General features: G+C 44.3%; 1 protein-coding gene across 1 annotated transcript; it reads right to left on the reverse strand.

Annotated features, from left to right (window-relative positions):
- Positions 1-19,750: 19,750 nt before the first annotated feature.
- LOC127344036 (salicylic acid-binding protein 2) lies at positions 19,751-21,262 on the reverse strand. Its single transcript, XM_051370261.2, has 3 exons — positions 20,759-21,262; positions 20,469-20,603; positions 19,751-20,330 (listed from the first exon to the last, which is right to left on the reverse strand). Exons 1-3 carry the CDS (start codon positions 21,158-21,160, stop codon positions 20,049-20,051), a joined length of 819 nt encoding a protein of 272 aa, XP_051226221.1. The 5' UTR covers positions 21,161-21,262; the 3' UTR covers positions 19,751-20,048.
- Between the last annotated feature and the right edge of the window lie 3,092 nt (positions 21,263-24,354).

Below are 24,354 nucleotides of genomic sequence, written 5' to 3' on the forward strand. Positions count from 1 at the left end.
TACTCAAGGAGGGAGTCCTACCCAAGGTGGGACTCCCACCTTTTCCTTAGGTGGGGTGGCCGGCCACCTCAGGTGGAGCCCACCTGGGACTCCTCCCTTAGGGTTTGGCCGGCCAAGCTTGTGGAGTCCCTCCGGGACTCCACCTTCCATAGTGCCTTTCTTCCGGACTTTTCTAGAACCTTCTAGAACCTGCCATAAATGCACCGGATCATTTCCAAACTTGGAATATGACTTCCTATATATGAATCTTATTCTCCGGACCATTCCGGAACTCCTCGTGATGTCCGGGATCTCATCCGGGACTTCGAACAAAACTTCGAACTCCATTCCATATTCAAGTTCTACCATTTCAACATCAAACCTTAAGTGTGTCACCCTACGGTTCGCGAACTATGCGGACATGGTTGAGTACTCTCTCCGACTAATAACCAATAGCGGGATCTGGAGATCCATAATGGCTCCCACATATTCAACAATGACTTCAGTGATCGAATGAACCATTCACATACGATACCAATTCCCTTTGTCACGCGATATTTTACTTGTCCGAGGTTTGATCATCGATATCACTCTATACCTTGTTCAACCTCGTCTCCTGACAAGTACTCTTTACTCGTACCGTGGTATGTGGTCTTTTATGAACTTATTCATATACTTGCAAGACATTAGACGACATTCCACCGAGAGGGCCCAGAGTATATCTATCCTTCATCGGGATGGACAAATCCCACTGTTGATCCATATGCCTCAACTCATACTTTCCGGATACTTAATCCCACCTTTATAACCACCCATTTACGCAGTGGCGTTTGATGTAATCAAAATACCTTTCCAGTATAAGTGATTTACATGATCTCATGGTCATAAGGACTAGGTAACTATGTATCGAAAGCTTATAGCAAATAACTTAATGACGTGATCTTATGCTATGCTTAATTGGGTGTGTCCATTACATCATTCATACAATGACATAACCTTGTTATTAATAACATCCAATGTTCATGATCACGAAACCATGATCATCTATTAATCAACAAGCTAGTTATACAAGAGGCTTACTAGGGACTCTTTGTTGTTCACATAACACACATGTATCAATGTTTCAGTTAATACAATTATAGCATGGTATGTAAACATTATCATAAACACCAAGATATATTATAATAACCATTTTATTATTGCCTCTTGGGCATATCTCCAACAGTCTCCCACTTGCACTAGAGTCAATAATCTAGTTTACATTTGTAAAGATATAACACCTTGGCCTTCCGGTGCTTTATCATGTTTTGCTCACGGGAGAGGTTTTAGTCAACAGATCTGACATGCTCAGAACCATATGTATTTTGTAATTCATTTGCGTCTCAACGCATCACTCATTTCCAAATGAGTCGGCATTAATTATGTTTGGTCTTCTGGTGGAACCTTAATTCCGCGGTCTGAAATATGTCACTAATATTGTCACACACAATATAGCTTCAAAGTTCTGACTCTGTCGGAACTACACCAAGTTCTCAAAGAACTTCTTGACTTAACATCCTCAGTCATTGTCAAAACAATGACATACTCTGCCTTTCGTTTGTAGAATCCGTCACAATATTTAGAACTCTTCTAAATCTAACATAGATAACTTCTAACTCATTGTGCTACCTTTTAAACAACACTTAGTCAAATTTGAGATTTGAAATTATATTTTATATGTGACAAAACCAATATCGGTGTAACACCTTACAGCGATTTGTTTGTCATTTCTCCATACAAAATTATATATATATATACTTGGTTCTTCTTAAGTAGTCAAGAATATTCTTACTGTTTTTCAATGATCATCACATGAATCATTCTGGTACATGCTCATAACACTTTTAGAGCATAGGACATCTGATTGTGTACATTTTATTTGTGATCTATAATCACTCATGTGTTTTTACTCATTGAGTGTCAGATACACTCAAGTCTTGTTAAACCTTCACATGACAAGAACATTTTCTTAATATTTCTATATTGAACTACTTCAATATCCATCCTATGTACTTTGACTTAAACTTATTTATGTGTTTTAATCTATCTTCATAGATCTTGACACTAAATTTGTTTCAGTCCATATCCTTTCATTGAAGTTAATTCTCAATGAAATCTTTTAATCAAGTATATAATTACATCATTTATAACCAACTATATGTCATCTACATAAAGTATTATAAATATGTCTCAGCGCTCCCACTTAATTTCTTGCAAATGCAAGCCTCTTCATCGTCTCTGATGAAATCAAAAACTCTTTGACTATTTCATCTGGTGAAGATTCCAACTCCGTGATACTCACTTCATCCAATTGAAGTTCGTATACCTATCTAACATTCTACGGACTAGCAAAAAAATTGGTTGTATCTTGTATACATCTTTAATACACACTTCTGTTAAGTAGTGTATTTTGCCATCCTACTAGCAAATCTCATAAAGAAATATGTAGCGATTTCTAGAACAATCCACATAGACAATAAGCATCGCTACGGAAGATATAATCTTATCGTAGTCAACTCTTTGAACTTTGTTGTAAACAACTTTTCAACAAGTCGAGCTTTTTCAAGGATATTTCATCCAAGTCCATCAATTTTATAGATCTATTTACTTTCAAAAAGTATTCATCTATCTTGGATTTCATGGCGTATAGCCATTTTAACGGAGTCAGGGCCCATCATAACTTCTTTGTTTGTAGTTGGTTTATCATTGTTCAAAATCAATGCTTTGTCCACAAATCATTTATTTGATCACAAAGTAAACCATACCTACAAGGTTCAATATGTGCTTTGATCTCCATGGCTAAAACACTTTGTAGTCATGGGAGCCATGATCGTCGTGGCCGCTTCCGAAACCAATTCCGATGGTGCGCTATTCTGATCATTATGCTCAGGTTCATAAACCTTATCAAATTATATTGTCCTCCCACTCAAATACTTCACTAGAAACAATTTCTCATAAATAAGAAACATTGACAAACACTTTTGTCTTTGTCTCGTGGGAAAAATTCCCAATTAAATCTCTGGGATAACCAACAAAGACATTCATCCGATTTTGGTTGTAAACTTTTAGACCAAAATTTAAAGAAAGGACTATTAGGGTTTATACCCATGCCATAACTCGTATGGTGTCATTTCTACGGATCATGATGATGCTCTATTTAGTGTAAAAGTGGTAGTCACTAAAGCATAATCCACAAAAATATAATGGCGTCATAATATTTTATCTCATCATTAATCCAACAAGGTTTGGATACATCTGTCGGATACTATATCATCATTATGATACTCCAAGAAATGTGAGTTGTAGAACAATTTCATGACTCTCTTAGATGTTTGCTAAAACTCGTAATTCAAATATTTCCACCATGATCCAATCATAGATATTTGATTTTTCTATTACGATGATTTCCACTTCATATTGAAATTTATTTGAATCCATTCAAAAATTTCAAACTTCTTCCTTATCGAATATATCCACATATACTCAATTCATTGTTGAAAGTTTTCATGAAGTAGAAGAATCTCCCGCACACAACTATGTCTAGTGAACCACATACATCATCATGTATTTTTCCACTAAGTTAGTTGCCCGTTCAATTCTTGGCCTATGAACGGTATTTTAATCATTCTCTTTAGAAAAGATTTGCAAGCGCCAAATGATTCAAAAATCAAATGACTCCAAAAATCCATTTACATGGAGTTTCTTCATGCGTTCCTTTCTAACATGACCTAAATAGCGGTTCCACAAATAAGTGGAATTCAAATCATTTGCCTTATGGCATTTTAGCGTCAGTGTTATGCATGTGTGTTTCACCATTAAGATTTATAATAACTTATCCATCATACATGGAGTAATGTCATAATTTGAACAACTCATTGTTTTCATTTGACCAGAGCAAAATAACAATTATTAAGTTCTTTATTATAAATTCTAAGGGCTAGATAGAATGCTAACGATGAACATAATAACACTTTATTTTGTTCCAGACGTGCATTCCTATCATATTCCTTGTCAGTCACTTAGGCCATTGTATTCTTGTATTGCGTTGTTTTGTATGACACTTCATACCAACCAATATAGTACTAATACCCAAGAATTTCATAGTGTGACTTAACTAGGAATACAACCATAACATGTATATCATTTATATACACCTGAGCTTAGACTTTCTAGTCTTTTCTTTTCTTTTTGCCAAAATATCTTTTGCAGTTTCTCTTTTAGCTTTCCTCATTATTCAGAAAAACACTTTAACATTATTAACTTCTAGGTTTGTTGGTCAAATACCAATAACCTTGAGGTTCTTACTTTAAGTTGATCATCATATGACAAGTGTTTCAGATTTCACTATTAGTAACTTTGTAATATGATGAACAATTTCACTCATAATTTTATCCATTATATCATGACGAGTTTCCGAGACCATGTCTGTACATGCTAGGCTCGTAAAGTTTTAACCTTAGTATTCGCATATGCAAATCTGACTTGCACCCGTTGTATGCACACGTAGAATCTATCACACCCGATCATCACGTGATGCTTCGAAACGACGAGTCATAGCAACGGTGCATACTAAGGACGATTATTTCATGGATATGCGAATATTGTTAGTGCCCCAATAGTTGGAGGATTGGGACGCCTTGCGTCTTCAACCTTCGTACATTCCCATAAAACTTATGAGTTTATGTAGTCTCACCAAATTATATTCTATCATCTTGCAATAAGGTCTTAGATATCACATATATCTCATACCTTGATTATTTCTGAAAACTAAATTTTCAGCTCCTTACTTTTCAAACAAATTTGAACTTCAAGTTTTACGGAGACAAGATAACTTTAGGTACTAATTGAAACCATAGCTCTTTGAATCAACAATGTGAGGTTTACTAAAAGTTTGCAATAGGACTTAATCAATACTTGATTCTTTAACAATACGGTACCAATCCGTAAAGTTTCTTGTCAGATTTTAACAGTATTTCTATCTCAATAACAAGACTAGCGCATGGTAGAAAACGGATGCCAATACTACAAAATTAATTCAAAATACTACTCAGACTATGTTTATGATAATTAGTTCATGTTTTAATCTAATTACTAATGAACTGCCACTTAATACAACATCCCTCATAGTTGTTAAGTGGTACACGATCCAAATCCACTACACCAAAACCGATCATCACGTGAGATGATGTAGCTTCAATAGTGAACATCAACATGTTCATCATATCATCCATATGACTCGTGTTCAACCTTTCGGTTTCCGTTGTCCCGAGGCCATGTCTGTACATGCTAGGCTCGTCAAGCAAACCCAAGTATTCCGCGTGTGCAACATGGCTTACACCCGTTGTATGTAATCGTTGAATCTATCACATCCGATCATCACGAGATGCTTCGAAACGACGAACTGTACAACGGTGCATACAAGGGGACAACACTTTATTATCTTGATATTAATGTGAGGGATCATCTTATAATGCTACCGTCGCGATCTAAGCAAAATAAGATGCATAAAGGATTAACATCACATGCAATTCATATGTGATATGATATGGCCCTTTAGTCTTTGCGCCTTCGATCTTCATCTCCAAAGCACGGACATGATCTCCATCATCAACGGGTATGATCTACATCATCTTTGGCGTAGCGTCAAGGTTCATGGCACCGTCTTCATGGTTGTTCACCTCATGTAGCAACTATTACAACTACTTTGAAATACTACTCAACATGAAATTTAAAGACAACCATAAGGCTCCTGCCGGTTTCCACAATACAATAATGATCATCTCATACATATTCATCATCACATCATGGCCATATCACATCACCAAACCCTGCAAAAACAAGTTAGACGTCTCTAATTTGGTATGCATATTTTATGTGGTTTAGGGTTTTCGAGAGAGATCTAATCTACCTACGAACATGAACCACAACGGTGATACTAATGTTGTCAATAGAAGAGTAAATTGAATCTTCACTATAGTAGGAGAGACAGACACCCGCAAAGCCTCTTATGCAATACAAGTTGCATGTCGAACGAGGAACAAGTCTCATGAACGCGGTCATGTAAAGTTAGTCCGAGCCGCTTCATCCCACTATGCCATAAAGATGCAAAGTACTCAAACTAAAGATAACAAGAGCATCAACGCCCACAAAACCATTGTGTTCTACTCGTGCAACCATCTATGCATAGACACGGCTCTGATACCACTGTAGGGATTCGTTGCATAGAAAACAAAAAAATTCCTACCGCGAGAACGCAATCCAAGCCAAGATGCAATCTAGAAGACGGGAGCAACGAGGGGATGATCAAGACTAACCCTTGAAGATTTCCAAAGCCTATAAGAGTAGGCTCTTATTGCTGCGGTAGACGATCACTTGCCGCTTGCAAAAGCGCGTAGAAGATCTTGATCACGGTGCCACGATCGGGCAGCACCTCCGTACTCGGTCACACGTTCGGTGTTGATGAAGGCGACGTCCTTCTCCCTGTTCCAGCGGGCAGCGGAAGTAGTAGCTCCTCCTTGAATCCGGCAGCACGACGGCGTGGTGGCGGTGGCGGTGGAGATCTCCGGCGGAGCTTCGCTAAGCGTGCGGGAGAAGAGGAGGAGAGAGGGGGCGGCTAGGGTTTGGGAGAGGGGGTGGCCGGCCACCTAGGGGTGCGGCCAAGCTATGGGCTTGTGGTGGTCAGCCCCCTCTCCTATGCCCCTCATTATATAGGTGGAAGCCCCAAGAGTTGTAGTCCAAGTCTTCGAATAAGACCCCAACACCAAAACTTCCCAAAGGTGGGAAACCTACTCAAGGAGGGAGTCCTACCCAAGGTGGGACTCCCACCTTTTCCTTAGGTGGGGTGGCCGGCCACCTCAGGTGGAGCCCACCTGGGACTCCTCCCTTAGGGTTTGGCCGGCCAAGCTTGTGGAGTCCCTCCGGGACTCCACCTTCCATAGTGCCTTTCTTCTGGACTTTTCTAGAACCTTCTAGAACCTGCCATAAATGCACCGGATCATTTCCAAACTTGGAATATGACTTCCTATATATGAATCTTATTCTCCGGACCATTCCGGAACTCCTCGTGATGTCCGGGATCTCATCCGGGACTTCGAACAAAACTTCGAACTCCATTCCATATTCAAGTTCTACCATTTCAACATCAAACCTTAAGTGTGTCACCCTACGGTTCGAGAACTATGCGGACATGGTTGAGTACTCTCTCCGACCAATAACCAATAGCGGGATCTGGAGATCTATAATGGCTCCCACATATTCAACGATGACTTCAGTGATCGAATGAACCATTCACATACGATACCAATTCCCTTTGTCACGCGATATTTTACTTGTCCGAGGTTTGATCATCGGTATCACTCTATACCTTGTTCAACCTCGTCTCCTGACAAGTACTCTTTACTCGTACCGTGGTATGTGGTCTTTTATGAACTTATTCATATGCTTGCAAGACATTAGACGACATTCCACCGAGAGGGCCCAGAGTATATCTATCCGTCATCGGGATGGACAAATCCCACTGTTGATCCATATGCCTCAACTCATACTTTCCGGATACTTAATCCCACCTTTATAACCACCCATTTACGCAGTGGCGTTTGATGTAATCAAAATACCTTTCCAGTATAAGTGATTAACATGATCTCATGGTCATAAGGACTAGGTAACTATGTATCGAAAGCTTATAGCAAATAACTTAATGACGTGATCTTATGCTATGCTTAATTGGGTGTGTCCATTACATCATTCATACAATGACATAACCTTGTTATTAATAACATCCAATGTTCATGATCACGAAACCATGATCATCTATTAATCAACAAGCTAGTTATACAAGAGGCCTACTAGGGACTCTTTGTTGTTCACATAACACACATGTATCAATGTTTCAGTTAATACAATTATAGCATGGTATGTAAACATTATCATAAACACCAAGATATATTATAATAACCATTTTATTATTGCCTCTTGGGCATATCTCCAACAGTTTATTGACGGGGATGAGAGGGAAATCCCCTTGCCGCAGGCCGATTTGTTCAGTGTTCACAGGAGACCGTGGTCGCGCTCTAAGGAGGAGGTGGATGAGCAGCTGAGGATACATGGTTTCCACCAGCAGCATGACTCCGAGGATGCCGAGCCCTTCTACGGGTACACCATCACGTATCCTGGTGCGTCTTCCAGCACATACCCAGAACAGGATCCTTCTTCGTCATACTACGGAGGTGCCACTTCATGGGCACCGTGGGATTGATCTCCACTTAGGCCAAAAGCCTAAGCTTGGGGGGAGGTATGCCGGCATCACTCATTCATTGCATATTACAATTTCCGGATACTTGTACATACTTGTTTAACTTCTTAAGGTGGTTTCTAATAAGAGGGAGATGATATTTGGGGAAGTGCTGTTTTAAAACAGATTCTGGACTGATAACAAAATAATTTCCAAAAACAGCCAGGACATTATTTTGCGAAGCCAATTTTTGTGCATGTTCCCCAGGTTATTATCTAACTTTCATTAGTTGAGCACTTTGCGAGTTGAGCAGCGTAAGATTTTCGTAAAAATCGATTACTGTACTGCTGTCAAGTTTGACGAATTTCTGCTACTTTGTGTTTAGGTGACTCTTTTAGTTTTCATTTTCTTGTTTTTGCTTTGTTTCTTCCCTAAAACACAAAAAGACCAAAAATATTTCTGTTTTTTCTCTTTACCATTTGTTTATTTTGGTTTCTTGCTCCTATTTTGCTTTATTTGCTATCGTTGGCTTGCTATAAGAAAATCCAAAAAGATTTTGGTTTGTTTGCTTGTTTCCTTTTGTTCTTGTTTTCAATTCGAAAACACCAAAAATATTTGTTGTTCTTCTTTGGTTTTGTAAAGTTCATTATGGATTTCAGCGGTCTCCGGTGGCTGGAGCTTGGTTTTCATTCCATATTATTCAAGCTACACAAGTGAAAGGCAATAATGACGATCTACGACAACTCGACTGCGGTGAGAGGCTGGTTTGAACTCTATTTGTTTTCATTTTTGTACATATACTCATCCATGTGAGCATGCTTAGTTGGTTCATGTGAGGTATATATCATTTAAGAAAGTCTAGTAGTTCATGATCTCTCATGTTTAGCTCCAATCTATTAATATGAGTAGCATGTCATAAATATTTGGTTGCATTGTTTTATTCATAAATAGGTATGACATTGTGGTATCCTCCTCTGAATAATTCACTTGAATCGACTTGGCACATGCTCACGCATGCATATGATTGAACAAAAGTCAATTAAGCCTGGATGATTTACTTTGCCTCAGAGTTCTTGTATCACTTTTATGCCTCCATTAATTTATTTTGTCGCAAGCATGATTATGATAGTTACTGCTCTCTTGATTGTCGCTTCCCACTCTATTGCTAGCCTTCACTTGTACTGAGCGGGAATGCTGCTCGTGCTTCCAAACCCTGAAAACCAAGTTATTCCAAAGTGTCCACCATAAATACCTATGCATTGTAGGGATTCGTAGCATAGAAAACAAAAAATTTCCTACCGCGAGAATGCAATCCAAGCCAAGATGCAATCTAGAAGACGGTAGCAACGAGGGGATGAACGAGACTAACCCTTGAAGATTTCCAAAGCCTACGAGAGGAGGCTCTCATTGTTGCAGTAGACGATCACTTGCCGCTTTCAAAAGCGCGTAGAAGATCTTGACGGTGCCACAATCGGGCAGCACCTCCGTACTCGATCACACGTTCGGTGTTGATGAAGACGACGTCCTTCTCCCCGTTCCAGCGGGCAGCGGAAGTAGTAGCTCCTCCTTGAATCCCGGCAGCACGATGGCGTGGTGGCGGCGTCGATGGAGATCTCCGGCGGAGCTTCGCTAAGCGTTTGCGGGAGAGGTGGAGGAGGTGGGGCGGCTAGGGTTTGGGAGATGGGTGGCCGACCACTTAGGGGGTGCGGCCAAGCTATGGCTTGAGGTGGCCGGCCCCCTCCCCTTGTCCCTCATTATATAGGTGGAACACCCAAGAGTTGGTCTACAAGTCTTCGAATAAGACCCCAAACCAAAACCTTCCATATGACATGAAACCTACCCAAGGTGGGATTCCCACTTGAGGTGGGATTCCAACCTTTCCTTGGGAGGGGGTGGCCGGCCACCTTGGTGGAGTCCACCTGGGACTCCACCCCTCTAGGGTTGGCCGGCCAAGCTTGGTGGAGTCCCTCCGGGACTCCGCCAAAGTGATTTTTTCCGGACTTTTCTAGAACCTTCTAGAACCTTCCATAAATGCACCGGATCATTTTCAAACTTATAAAATGACTTCCTATATATGAATCTTATTCTCCGGACCATTCCGGAACTCCTCGTGATGTCCTGGATCCCATCCGAGACTCCGAACAAAACTTCGAAATCCATTCCATATTCAATATCTACTAATACGACATCAAACCTTAAGTGTGTCACCCTACGGTTCGCGAACTATGTAGACATGGTTGAGAACTCTCTCCGACCAATAACCAATAGAGGGATCTGGAGATCCATAATGGCTCCCACATATTCAACGATGACTTAGTGATCGAATGAACCATTCACATACGATATCGATTCCCTTTGTCACGCGATATTTTACTTGTCTGAGGTTTGATCATCGGTATCTCTATACCTTGTTCAACCTCGTCTCCTGACAAATACTCTTTACTCGTACTGTGGTATGTGGTCTCTCATGAACCATTCATATGCTTGCAAGCTATTTAGACGACATTCCACCGAGAGGGCCCATAGTATATCTATCCGTCATCGGGATGGACAAATCCCACTGTTGATCCATATGCCTCAACTCATACTTTCCGGATACTTAATCCCATCTTTATAACCACCCATTTACGCAGTGGCGTTTGATGTAATCAAAGTACCCTTCCGGTATAAGTGATTTACATGATCTCATGGTCGAAAGGACTAGGTAACTATGTATCGAAAGCTTATAGCAAATAACTTAATGACGTGATCTTATGCTAAGCTTAATTGGGTGTGTCCAATACATCATTCACATAATGACATAACCTTGTTATTAATAACATCCAATGTTCATGATCATGAAACTATGATCATCTATTAATCAACAAGCTAGTTATACAAGAGGCTTACTAGGGACTCCTTGTTGTTTACATAACACACATGTATCAATGTTTCGGTTAATACAATTATAGCATGGTATGTAAACATTATCATAAACACAAAGATATATTATAATAACCATTTTATTATTGCCTCTTGGGCATATCTCCAACATGCATGGCATTTCAAACCATTCCAAGTAAATTCTCATGTGCTACCTTTAAACCTTCAAAATACTTCTCAATTTGTGTCGATGTTTTATAGCTCATGAGGAAGTATGTGGTGTTTATCTTTCAACCTTGTCATTTACTCCTGACAGACTTTCATCAATGGACTAGTGGCACATCCGCTTATCCAATAATTTTGCAAAAAGAGCTGGCAACGGGGTTCCCAGCCCCAATTAATCAACTTTCCTCAATAACTCTCTTCACATGTTTTGCCCTGATTTATCAGTAAGCAACTTAATTTGCAAATAGACACTCCTCCATGGTATGTGAATGTTGGAAGGCACCCGAGGATTCGGTTAGCCATGGCTTGTGTAAGCAAAGGTTGGGGGGAGTGTCATCCATAATGAAACTAAAGTACGTGTGTAAACAAAAGAGAAGAGGGATGATTTACCTTGCTGGTAGAGATAACGTCCTTCATGGGAGCCGCTCTTGAAAGTCTGGTTGACGAGGTAGTTGGAGTGCCCACTACCATTCGTTGACAACAACAAACACCTCTCAAAATAATTTTACTCCTGTTTTAAAAATGAAAAGCTCTAGCGCATGTTAATCCCTGCTTCCCTCTGCGAAGGGTCAGTCTTTTACTTTTACATTGAGTCACCATCCTTTCTTTGAGCACTTTCTTGAGAGCACAACTGTCATTCTTAGTATAATATGCTTGTCCCAAAATGTGATTAACTGTGGTATAACTTTGATGCTTTTATATTTGATAATCTCTACTTCCAGTCTTTCCATGAACTTCAAAGGTGCCTGAGCATTTATGTTTTGCTGTACAAATACGGGAAAGCGAGATACCACTTTATCATATCCTTTTATGAACATTGCAATTCTACTGATAGACATGATTCATGATGCTTATTATTAATTCGTTGGTACCTTTTCCATGATTGACATAGCTATTAGATGACTTTATTTGCATGTATCTTATTATGAATTGCCTAAGTACTTGTCCATATCATGAGAATATTTACATCATATGAACAAATGTGTTCGTGAAAGTTCTTTTATCGCACTCAGTTGTTAACTGAATTGCTTGAGGACAAGCAATAAGCTAAGCTTGGGGGGAGTTGATACGTCCAAAACGTATCTACTTTCCCGAACACTTTTGCTATTGTTTTGCCTCTAATTTGTGTATTTTGGATACAACTAACACGTACTAACGTTGTTTTCAGCAGAATTGCCCTGGTGTCTTGTTTTTGTGCAGAAACTCAACTTTCAGGAAAATCCCCGGGATTAATTCCAATAGGCCTATTTTCACAGAAGATGGACGGAGCCAGAAGACCAGAAGGAGGGGGGCCACGAGGCGCCCACCCCACAAGGCGGCGCGGTGGGCCCCTGGGCCGCGCCGCCCTATGGTGGCGACGCCTCGGGCAGCCCCAGGTGCTCCCCTCTGGACTACTTAAGGGTTTCGACCTAAAAACGCACGGGGTTAGACGAAATCGCCAGAAGACATCCAGAACTCCGCCGCCATCGCGAAACTTTGTCTCGGGACCAGAAACTCCGTTCTGGCACTCCGCCGGGACGGGGAATTGGCGCCTCTCCATCAACCAGCCATGCTTCCCCCATCCATGTGTGAGTAATTCCTCCGCTATAGGCTGAAGGGGATGGTAGGGATTGGATGAGATTGGTCATGTAATAGCATAAGATTTTTAGGGCATAGTGCCTAGTATCCGTAGTTGGTACTTTTATGATATTGTTGCAACTTGTTATGCTTAATGCTTGTCACTAGGGCCCAAGTGTCATGATCTCAGATCTGAACATGTTATCAATTCATGATGATATTCATTGCTTTATGATCTTACCTGCAAGTTGTATACACATATTGCTGTCCGGAACCCGAGGCCCCAAAGTGAAAGAAATTGGGACAACCGGAGGGGAAGGCGGTCATATGAGGATCACATGTGTTCACGGAGTGTTAATGCTTTGCTCCGGTGCTCTATTAAAAGGATTACCTTAATTACCAGTAGATTCCCTAGAGGCCCGGCTGCCACCGGCTGGTAGGACAATAGATGTTGTGCAAGTTTCTCATTGCGAGCACGTACGACTATATATGGAACACATGCCTATGGTTGTTTAGTACTTGGATACTGTTTTATTACTATCTGCAAATTCCCTACCTTGATTGTTACATGAGTTCTCTCATCCATGCAGCGCCCGTTCATCCATCCCTGTGCCTACAGTATTTTTAATCCTGTTGTTTACTATAATCACTACTGTTGTCTTTGTTACACTGTTGCTTATATTTCACTACTGCTACTACTATAAAACTGTTGCTACTGATAAACTCTTGCGAGCAAGTCTGTTTCCAGGTGCAGCTGAATTGACAACTCCGCTGTTAAGGCTTACAAATATTCTTTGGCTCCCCTTGTGTCGAATCAATAAATTGGGTTTTACTTCCCTCGAAGACTGTTGCGATCCCCTATACTTGTGGGTCATCATACGTCTCAAACGTATCTATAATTTCTTATGTTCCATGCTAGTTTTATGACAATACTCACATGTTCTATATACACTTTATATCATTTTTATGCATTTTCCGGCACTAACCTATTAACAAGATGCCGAAGCGTCAGTTCCTGTTTTCTGCTGTTTTTGGTTTTCAGAAATCCTACAGAGGAAATATTCTCGGAATTGGACGAAACAAAAGCCCAAGGTCTTATTTTCCACGGATTGTTCCAGAACACCGAAGGAGAGACGGAGAGGAGCCGAGGGGGGCCCCACACCACCTGGCGGCGCGGCCAAGAGGGGGGCGCGCCGCCCTATGGGGTGGGCCCCTCGAGCGTCCCCCGACTCTGCCCCTTCGCCTATATATTCTCTCCGTCGCAAAAACCCAATTACCGAGAGCCACGATACGAGAAAAGTTCCAGAGACGCCGCCGCCGCCAATCCCATCTCGGGGGATTCAGGAGATCGCCTCCGGCACCCTGCCGGAGAGGGGAATCATCACCCGGAGGACTCTACATCACCATGCCCGCCTCCGGACTGATGCGTGAGTAGTTCATCCTTGGACTATGGGTCCATGGCAGTAGCTAGATGGTTGTCTTCTCCTCTTGTGCTATCATGTTTAGATCTTGTGAGCTGCCTATCATGATCAAGATCATCTATTTGTAATGCTACATGTTGTGTTTGTTGGGATCCAATGAATATGGAATACTATGTCAAGTTGATTATTGATCTATCATATATGTGTTGTTTATGATCTTGCATGCTCTCCGTTGCTAGTAGAGGCTCTGGCCAAGTTGATACTTGTGACTCCAAGAGGGAGTATTTATGCTCGATAGTGGGTTCATGCCTCCATTGAATGCGGGACGATGTGAGAAAGTTTTAAGGTTATGGATGTGCTGTTGCCACTAGGGATAAAACAACAATGCTTTGTCTAAGGATATTTGTATTGTTTACATTACGCACAGTACTTAATGAAATTGTTTGTTGTTTGCAACTTAATACTGGAAGGGGTGCGGATGCTAACCCGAAGGTGGACTTTTTAGGCATAGATGCATGCTGGATAGCGATCTATGTTCTTTGTCGTAATGCCCTAAGTAAATCTCATATTAGTCATCATGATATGTATGTGCATTGCTATGCTCTCTCTATTTGTCAATTGCCCAACTGTAATTTGTTCACCCAACATGCTATTTATCTTATTGGAGAGACACCACTAGTGAACTGTGGACCCCGGTCCATTCTTTTACATCTGAAATACAATCTACTGCAATCATTGTTCTCTGTTGTTCTTTGCAAACAAACATCATTCTCCACACCATACGTTTAATCCTTTGTTTACAGCAAGCCGGTGAGATTGACAACCTCACTGTTAAGTTGGGGCAAAGTAGTTTGATTGTGTTGTGCAGGTTTCACGTTGGCGCCGGAATCCCTGGTGTTGCGCCGCACTACACTCCTTCACCAACAACCTTCACGTGGCCTTCATCTCCTACTAGTTCGATAACCTTGGTTTCTTACTGAGGGAAAACTTGCTGCTGTACGCATCACACCTTCCTCTTGGGGTTCCCAACGGACGTGTGCTTCACGCGTTATCACCCTATCAAGAGCAAATCTTAAAATTGCGCCTTCCACTTTAGCTCGATGATGATGATCTTGACCGCAACAAAAATGGAACGCCGTTCTTGATTTTGCTTGCTTGATGTCTTGCAGATTGTTCTCATTGACCAAGCAAGTAAGCTTTTGTCGGAGCAGGCCTCCCCTCTGCAGTCCACCTATGAAGGCGTGCATAGCTGTGCGATTATCAACGTTCTCGCACTCGTTTCTGGTTTGCAACCACCGGGTGAGGAAGCTCCTTGATGTTTCACCCTTCTTTTGGATACACGCCTGTAGGTCGCTTGTCGTGGCGGGTCTTTTGTAGGTGCCCCTGAAGTGCTTCTCGAAGGCGTTCTTCAGATCGAACCAGCAAAAGATGGAGTTTTCCTCGAGGTCGTTGAGCCAGATCCGGGCTGGACCCACAAGGTATAGCTGGAGCATGCGGTAGGCTATGTTAGGGGTTCCTCCGGCGAAGGTTACTGCATTATAGTAATCCTCGATCCAGGTATCCGGCCTTTCGCTGCCATCATAATGCTTTGGGTTTTCTGGTAGCTTGAGGTTCATCCTTGGCTTTGATTCCTCTCGGATCATCCTGCCAAAGCATTTTGGACCGATGTAGTCAGATCTGTATTCGTTGAGATGTTCCCGCGCGTCACGCGAGCCATTGCGGGGGGATTTTGTGCGCGAGCGAGATCTCCGGCCTCCGCCTCCACCTCCGCCTCCACCGCTAGGTGGTGGGGAGGGAGAACTACGAGGGGGGCGATGTGACCTCTTGCTTCCGCCTTCAGATTCTCCTCGTCCTTCGCGCTGCTGACTCCGGCTTCGATGGCTACCTTCACCATGGTGATGGTCGCCTCCATCGTTCTGGCTTCTGCGAGGCTTCGGGTCGCGTTCCTTGTTCCAGATCCGACGGGGTTCCGGCGTGCGCTCCCTGCTCATGTTCCTCTGAGGGACCATGTTTTCGCGGATGTTGATTCCACCAGCCCGTGGGGTCTAGTGTTTCCGGCTGGACTACGGCGGCGAGGAGGTGGAGGACGCGGGTACCCATTGGGCGGGGGGGGGGGGGGGGGACGGGTTCCGGTATTTGTCCCTGCCAATGTACATCGCATCCTTTCCCTTCTCCAGGTCTGACGGAGGCGTGTTTGATGGTACGGGGATCGGATTTGGGTGTTCTCTGGTTCTTCTTCTGCGCTCCGAAGATCCGGTGTGCGATTCGTCATCGCGGTGCTTGCTTCCGGAGGCATACTTTTGCGCAGTGGACATGCATAACTCTGGGTTAGATTCCAACTTGCGCCAAGTGTCTGCCTTGCTCTGCTGCCGTACTGCTGAAGCGACGAGTGTGCGGAGGTGGTTGATGTCGATTTCCTCGTTGTTCTTGGCCAAAATTTCCGCGTCCTTCTGCATGTTTTCCTTTGGAGTTGTGAGTGGCTGCTGATTAGAGGGAGTCGCGAAGGTGATCTTGCGGGGGCTAATGGCGTCCCGTCGGATCTTGTCCGCTTCCTTGTGAGCGTCCTTCATTATGGACTCCCAATGTTCACGGAGTTTTTTTGGCCTGCTGCAAGGAGTCAACAGCTTCGCGCTCTCTTTGGAGGAAACCATCCATTACTTCCTGAGCCTCTTGTCTTTCTTCCAGCATCGCGGCTGCGGTGGTGGAAATTCTCTTGGCGGTAGCCAGCATCTCCTTTCTTGCAGCTTCTAGAGCTACTGCATCTGCGGCTTCCTCCGGAGTTATAGGCTTGTTGAGGACTTCTGTGTGAATTAAGGCTCCTATGCCTGCTTGCTCCACGAGTTCTTCCGGGGTCAGGTAATCCTTGTTCCCAGAGACGTTGTCTTCTCCGGAATCCGATGCAACGCGGCGACGAGGTCGCGATGGCGGAGTATCCGAAGTGGACGGTCTCGGGAGGGCTATGCCGGGTAGGAGTCTCTTCTTCGTCAGCGTCCTCCCCTAACCCAGTTATGGTCGCTAGGACCTGCTTAGGTGGAGCAGATTCCGCTTCAGCTTCCTCTTCGCCCTCTAACTCCTTCAAAGCTTTGTTGAATTCCTCTGTGTTCATGGATGAAGCATCGTCGGAAGTTGGACTTAGGTTGCCCAAGATTGATTCTTCTACATCTCCGACATCCTCTTGATGTTCGGAGGCTACGCTTTCTCCGACAGCCTCTTGCTGTTTCGGGGCGTTGGCGGCTCCGACAGCCTCATCCTGCATGGGTCCAGCTTCTTCCTGAGGAAGAGCGGTTCCAGCGGTATGTGCGAGAAAATGCACGAAGTGGCACCTTTGCTTCTCTAACACCTAGGAGACCCAGGCAGATCTGCATTGGTCTTCCACCATTGTTTCCTGCTCAGGGGCGGATTGGGTGAGTTTTGAATTTTCTAGATCTAAGGCGGAATCTTCCTTAGGAAGTTCCTGCATCTCAGATCGGATCTTCGCGACTGCGTCCTGCTCAGCGGCGGTCGCGTCAGCGTTGCTTACCAGAGCGTTTCCGTCGGAATCAACGGTTCCGCCGATGAAGACGTGAATGCTGCCAATTGGGACGATAGAGAGCTTGATGGGGTTGGTCCTGGCCGGAATCCAGCACTCGTCCTGCGGGACGATCGAAAAGTGACCGGCGTAAAGAACACGCCCCACAACGATGGATTTGTCGTAGCTTCCCATGGCGGAACCCTCCCGGCTCCGGCCTCCTGACGCCGCAGGCCCCACGGTGGGCGCCAACTGTCATTGCCTATTCGACGGTACCCCGAAGGAGGGATCCTCATGAGGGGGAAGAAGTAGGGGCCATAGGGCGGAGAGTCCTCGGGACGGTGGTACGCGATTTACCCAGCTTCGGAACACCTGCTCGAAGACAGGGCCTACTGCTGCTTGTCTGGAATTATATGGGCTCTTTCGCGTTCTTACAATGAGTTGTGGTTGTGCCTCTTGGGCTCCTAGGATCCGGCTTATAAAGGCGCACGGATCTAGGGTTTACATGGAGAGTCCTAGCCGGAATACAAGTTGCCTAACTACGATACAATATCTTGCCGTGTACGTCAAGGATCCGCCTGCCGACAAGGCCGTACTGGATCCGGATACTTCATGGGCCTTCACGGATTCGGCCTCCTTTGTAGGTCGGTTGGGATCCGACTCCTTGCTCCTGGGCTGGACTTCATCCATCATGATCTACAGCAACTGGGCCGCCCGATGGGCCACATGCCACATCACCATCTGCAGGCCACCCGGGCTTGCCGGGTCTAGGTCACGCCATTGATATACCCATAAAGTATACCCACAACAGTATTCCTTTGTTTTTTAATACTGTGCGAGCATGGTCTTGAACTTGATACCTTTTACTCTGCTACCATATCGAATTGATGCACTACAATATCAACCAAAGTCCAACTCAGAGAGCGAGAGTGTGTGTGTGTCGGTGATTATACTCCAAGAATGTTGAGAAAGCACACGCAAGATGTCACAAGGGTTTTATGGGTGTTTGTTACGAAGTTTTTATTTTCCCTGAATTTTTTGATGTTGCATACATGCTTTAAAATTGTAACAAGTGCATATGCCTTTTGGTGCAAAATCAGATTTCAGATGTTGCGGGATTTTTTGGGTGTTCGTTATAATTTTGTGTCTCCTCGATTTTTCCGATGACCATGTTTTTCAAAATTCTGCAAATATTTTTTTTATTGTAGGATCCTTTGATTTTTTTAAAAACAATAGTTGATGATTTTATTGCAAATGAATCTGTAGCAAAAAAAAGTGGTTGATTACCCACTTTTTCATTGTTGCAAACCAGTTACTTGTTTGTGAATTTTGTTGACATCCTTGTTGATTTTTTTTGCAAATCAATTTGTAACCAAAAAATTGTTGTTTAGCAACCTATTTGTAGCATAACTTTATAAAAATGTTTCCACGGTTATATTTTAACATATATACATTTTCCTAGTTTTTTCACTAAATTTTCATTTCTTGTCTCTAAAACATTGAATTTTTTTGCATTGAACTTAGGCAAGGATGTGCACTAACTCGTACGAGGATATGTGGGAGGTCTCAAAAGATGAGTACTATGGGAAAGAATGAATCAAGAACAACAACATCATGGAGGACAACAATTGGGAGATATCGTCACTTGAGGAACAAAGAGGGATGAATTGTCGCAAAGTAGAACACATGAGACCCCAACCTCGGGGGCAAGCACAAGTGTCGCTGGAAATTCCTCATAACGGAAATGACAAGCAGTAAAATCTTCTGGAAGGGAAGTTCCAATACGCATGCTAGCTTTCAAGATGTATGAGAATCCTTATGCAAGTAGATGATTTTGTAATGAGCTAACGACGAGCTCAAACAAATTAAGCGGCACAGACATGACGCCTTCCGGTCTTCATACAACGAGGCGGATGCCATGATAGAGCTGCTCGAACAGGAAGGGAGACTAGACATATCCGTGAAGATTCCAGTGAGGGAAGGGAGACATGGTAAATAGGAGGTGTGGCTTCTCCGTGGTAGATTGGGCTCCCACATACACTTCTAATTTAAGTGGTGCTACAAAGACGGCTTAAAAGTACAAAAGTACCCTTTTCAAAGTTTTTTACGCGGGGTACCGAAGAAAACCCCACCAACTGTTAGATTGGATAAGATGTTCTATCCATATTCATTATGGAGTACATTAACGGTGGATATACTCAGTACATAGCCATTGACACCATTCGATTCAATTGTATCTTTTAGCAACATCAATGATGCACCTCACAACCTGGTCGGGCGTAGAGAGCATTGCCATGTGATCCGCACAGTCGATCTCCATGACCTCATCCACCGGATTGTTCGCCACCATCCACCTCTGGTGCTCCTCAGGAATGGTCTCATCTTGCTTGCAGACAACATAGACCTTACGCACTGATCCATAGTGATCTTTGGTGAATGGCGGCTGGATTTGCAGGTCTTCCAGGAAGAGAGAGCCGATTCGCATGAGAGATTTCCCAAGTATGAGGTCCTGCCAAGTTAGCAAACTTCATAATTATGAGAGCTGCATTAAACCAGATTCTCGTGTACCAAAATTCGACTACATTTATGGCTTTCTGATGACCAACTTGGAACCGTCAGCCAAAATTAGCCCAGCTCGTGCACATACCTCAGCCGAGCACAACTGATACAACATTTGTTCTGTAAACTGTTGCCCGAACATGAAGGAAGATGGGAGTTTTCCCTCTGCATCTTGGGGTTTCATCTCGTTGTCCAACGGGGTATACTTGCTGCGCGCACCATTCTAGATGAAAGGTAAGTAAGGAAAAAGAAAAACATGTAATCCACAATGTACAAGTGGAGATATTAGCTTTTACGGAGTCGCTTGGTTAGTGCTTACGAAATGTCTGTTTTAACATACTACGAAGTAGGATTACCACTGTATATCCAAGAATTTACCTTAAGAACCACCTCCGATGGCGGTGACACGCAGTCCGGCATGAAGGCGGCGAGGAACACCGCGGCGGCGACCTTCTCCGGGAACAGCTCCGCTGCGAGCGCGACGCTCAGGCCCCCGAGGCTGTGGCCGACGAGCACTGCCTTCTCACCCTCAGGTAGCGACCGTAGCAGGTCAAGCAGCGGCCCCGTGTACTCGCGGAACGTCGGCACCTCCGACAGCCGGCGGTCATCGATCCCCGACGCAGCGAGGTCCGGGGTTGCGACGTGGTAGCTGAGCTCTGCCGCCCCTGATCGCAGCCGAGACGCCACCTTGTACCAGCTCCAGCCTCCGTGGCACACGCCATGGACGAGGATGATGTTCTTGGCTCCGCTGCCCCGAGCTGCCTCCATGGATGATGCCATTGCGTGAACTATTCTATTGCTTCTTCTGAGCTCCCGCGTTCCAAGTTTTAAGCTGCCCCCTTCCCCTTGGATTCTTACTTATCTGAGTGACCAATTCGACAATGGCGAGTGGCTACACATAATATATGCATTAGGGCGGCATGCCTTTTCAATCTAAAATTTGACGTTGTCAAGTGGAGACTAGCGGCGGCTATATGGAAAGCGCAACTTCCATATGGATCTATCTCATCTTTCAGTAGAAAATCAAGGCATCACGACTACCGCCATAGCTAAAACACGACACGGCGGGCATTTTTCGTTTCCTATAAAAATTGCAACGGCATACAACATGCGACAACATCATTGATCATGTCAGCAATCAATAGAATATATGCTGTCTGCTCCACTTCGTATTTGCTGACGAAGAGGGACGTCATTCGATTGATTCTGTTGTAACCCACTGCATCCAGTTTCTTTTAAGGGAAACCGTGAGCTTTATTGATTATAACACAAAACGTTTACAGTCATTTGCGATCAGCTCCGACACACAGGTTGGCGCTTAACACCCCATTAGACTCGCGCTTCCCCATGTTGTGCTAGAATATGAGCAACCTGATTACTACTCCTACCTATCTATTTTCTTCAGCTCCAGCAAAGGATTTGTCCGCAGGATGTCTTTTATCTCCATGTAAATGCTCCAGGAAGGGGAGCGCGTCCTTGTGGCAGCTTGAACCACCTTTAGGCAATCAGTTTCGAACTTTCAATAGAGTCCGTGGTGGCATGGAGCGAAATGAGTTGATAAAGTCCGTCCAAGATCTTGCCTCCGCCTCTTCCACGCTACCGCAGTATGGCATGGAGCACCCAGTTTTTATTTGATACATGAAGAGTACAAATCTACAATGAATAGAACTTTTTTTTTTCGAGAGTACGCGAATGCGTACCTAAATTTTATAGAAGGCAGAAATATGTACAAGAAAAAGGAGCCCAAACACATGCGAAGGGCTCCCAAAGACTCCAGAAAACAAAGAAAAGGACTACTCTCTCCTATCTTGGACTCTTTCTCCTGCACTACTGTCGATCCTCCAAGCCGTTTTCAACATCCTGAACTCCTCCACAATGTCGTCCGCAACCTGCTTGGGTGTGCGGCTTCGGTGCCGGTGCTGAAAGGCTTCGGCATTCCTATTCTTCCAGAGGGCATAGCCTACCGTACATATGAGGACATCGAACCACCTCCTTTCTCTTGTGCTGCATCTCAATCTTTCTACTGACCACCAGTCCTTAATCGTATTCTCCCTGCTTGGGATCCTCAGGTTGATCTTCAATGCATGCCCACATCTAAAAAGCACCTCTCTTGCTACGACACACTGGATGAGAATGTGTTCCGCGGTGTCCTCCTCTTGCATGCAGACAAAGCACCCTGCCGAGTGTGCTTGCAGACCATGTCGGAATCTCCTATCGGAGGTCCATGTCCTATGTTGCATCGCCAGCCACATGAAGAGTTTGCTCTTGGGTGTCGCTTTGGCCTTCCAGATGGCATCCGCAAGCTGAAACCTTACAGAGCCTTGCACAAGCATATCATATGTCGATTTGGCCGTGTAAGTCCCCCCACCTGCCCATGCCCAGGAGAAAGTATCTGGTACTGTGTCATCCCGCCGCACTCTCTGTACCGCTACCCACAGTGCGAGGCATTCTCTTGCTCCCCGAGTTGCAAGGTTGCCGTTGATGTCTCCGATCCAGCGGTTGTCAAGCATGGCTTCAGCGACAGTTCTGGAGTTCTTGATGCGGGTTTTAACATGTAGGGTTATCCCAGGGGCGTAGTCCGTCGCTGCTCTACCATGGATCCAACAGTCTCTCCAAAAGAGTGTGTTCTGTCCATTGCCCACCTCAATGTGCACCAAACTGTCAAACACCTCCCTCGCATCCCCATCCTTGACCATAGGTAGACCTTGCCAGACTCTCATACCATCAGTTCGACGCATCCATTCCCATCGAATTCAAAGGGCCAATCCTTGCAAACGTAAGTTCTTCACTCTAAGACCCCCAAAGACATGCGGTTTACAAATCTGATTCCAGGCGACTAGGCACTGACCTCCATTGGCTCTTTCCTTCCCAGCCCAGAAGAAGCCACGAAGGGACTTGTTGATCTCCTCAAGAAGCCAGGCCGGAGCCTCTGCAACGATAAACTGGTGCACCACTCTTGCAGCCATGACAGATTTCACCAGGGTGAGCCGCCCTGGTTTCGCGATCAAACCCCTGTGCCAAGACGGTATGATCTTCACAACCACATCGAGCACCGGCTGCCATTGTGCCTTGGTCAGTGGCGAGAGTGAGAGCTGCAGCCCAAGATACTTAATGGGAAAATTGACGATAGGACATCGTAGCAGCCTCTTAGCAGCCTCTGAACCACTTCCCTATCCCTAGGTCTCCCTCTGATGAAAGTCGCCGATGTTTTGCTGTAATTGACTACCAGACCCGAGGCAGCCCCAAAAACCTCCAAGAGTTCTCTGACCACAACAAGATCAGCAACTTCCGGCTTGACGAAGATCACTACGTCATCTGCGTAAATGGAGATATGTTGTAGCAGGGTACAATTGCCGAAAGTAGACAGAACCCTGCCTCCACCGCTGTACTAAAGAGCAAGGTGAAAACCTCCATTGCCAGGACGAACAACTGTGGCGACAGGGGATCTCCTGTCGTAATCCCCTCGCATGCTTGATCCTCCTCCCCTCGCATGTTTGATCCTCCTCCCCGGCAGAATAGATTAAAATTGCATTGGACATTTCAAAGAGGAAAAAAAGTAAGCCGCTTATATATATGTTAAAATTGAAAAAGCAAGTTGTCACATTTGTCCACGTAGGCTAAATAATCTACAAAGTTGATTATACAGTGAGCCAAATTAAAAATCAACTTAAGCAATGAATATATGTATCACTGTCCGGCCCGAGCCAAAACACGACCCGGCAGGCAATGGCTTACTACGAGCTATGACATCACTGCTCCGAGGCACTCGTATTGAAGACCTCCACAGCCGCTGAATAAAAAGGACTTTATCCAGGGTATTTCGTAGACGTCGTTTTAGAACGCGAGTACTCAATCCCTCCTCCCAACCCTAGCCTACACCGCACCCCTCCTCCCAACCTCCCGCCGCCGCCGCCGGCAGCGCCGCCGGGGCAAAGATCTCGGGGCGTGGCGGCGGCGGGGGCCTCCCCTCGTGG

The sequence above is a fragment of the Lolium perenne genome, chromosome 3 (genome assembly GCF_019359855.2).
Source record: "Lolium perenne isolate Kyuss_39 chromosome 3, Kyuss_2.0, whole genome shotgun sequence".
NCBI classification, from domain to species: domain Eukaryota; kingdom Viridiplantae; phylum Streptophyta; class Magnoliopsida; order Poales; family Poaceae; genus Lolium; species Lolium perenne.

What these genes read in the sequence shown, in the direction of transcription:
- LOC127344036 (XM_051370261.2), bottom strand. Translation starts at nt 21,160, where the DNA reads ATGGCATCATCCATGGAGGCAGCTCGGGGCAGCGGAGCCAAGAACATC. An exon ending in CATCGGAGGTGGTTCTTAAG is followed by an intron (nt 20,604 to 20,758) that starts GTAAATTCTTGG and finishes CCTTTCATCTAG; the next exon opens with AATGGTGCGCGCAGCAAGTA. An exon ending in ATCAGTTGTGCTCGGCTGAG is followed by an intron (nt 20,331 to 20,468) that starts GTATGTGCACGA and finishes CTAACTTGGCAG; the next exon opens with GACCTCATACTTGGGAAATC.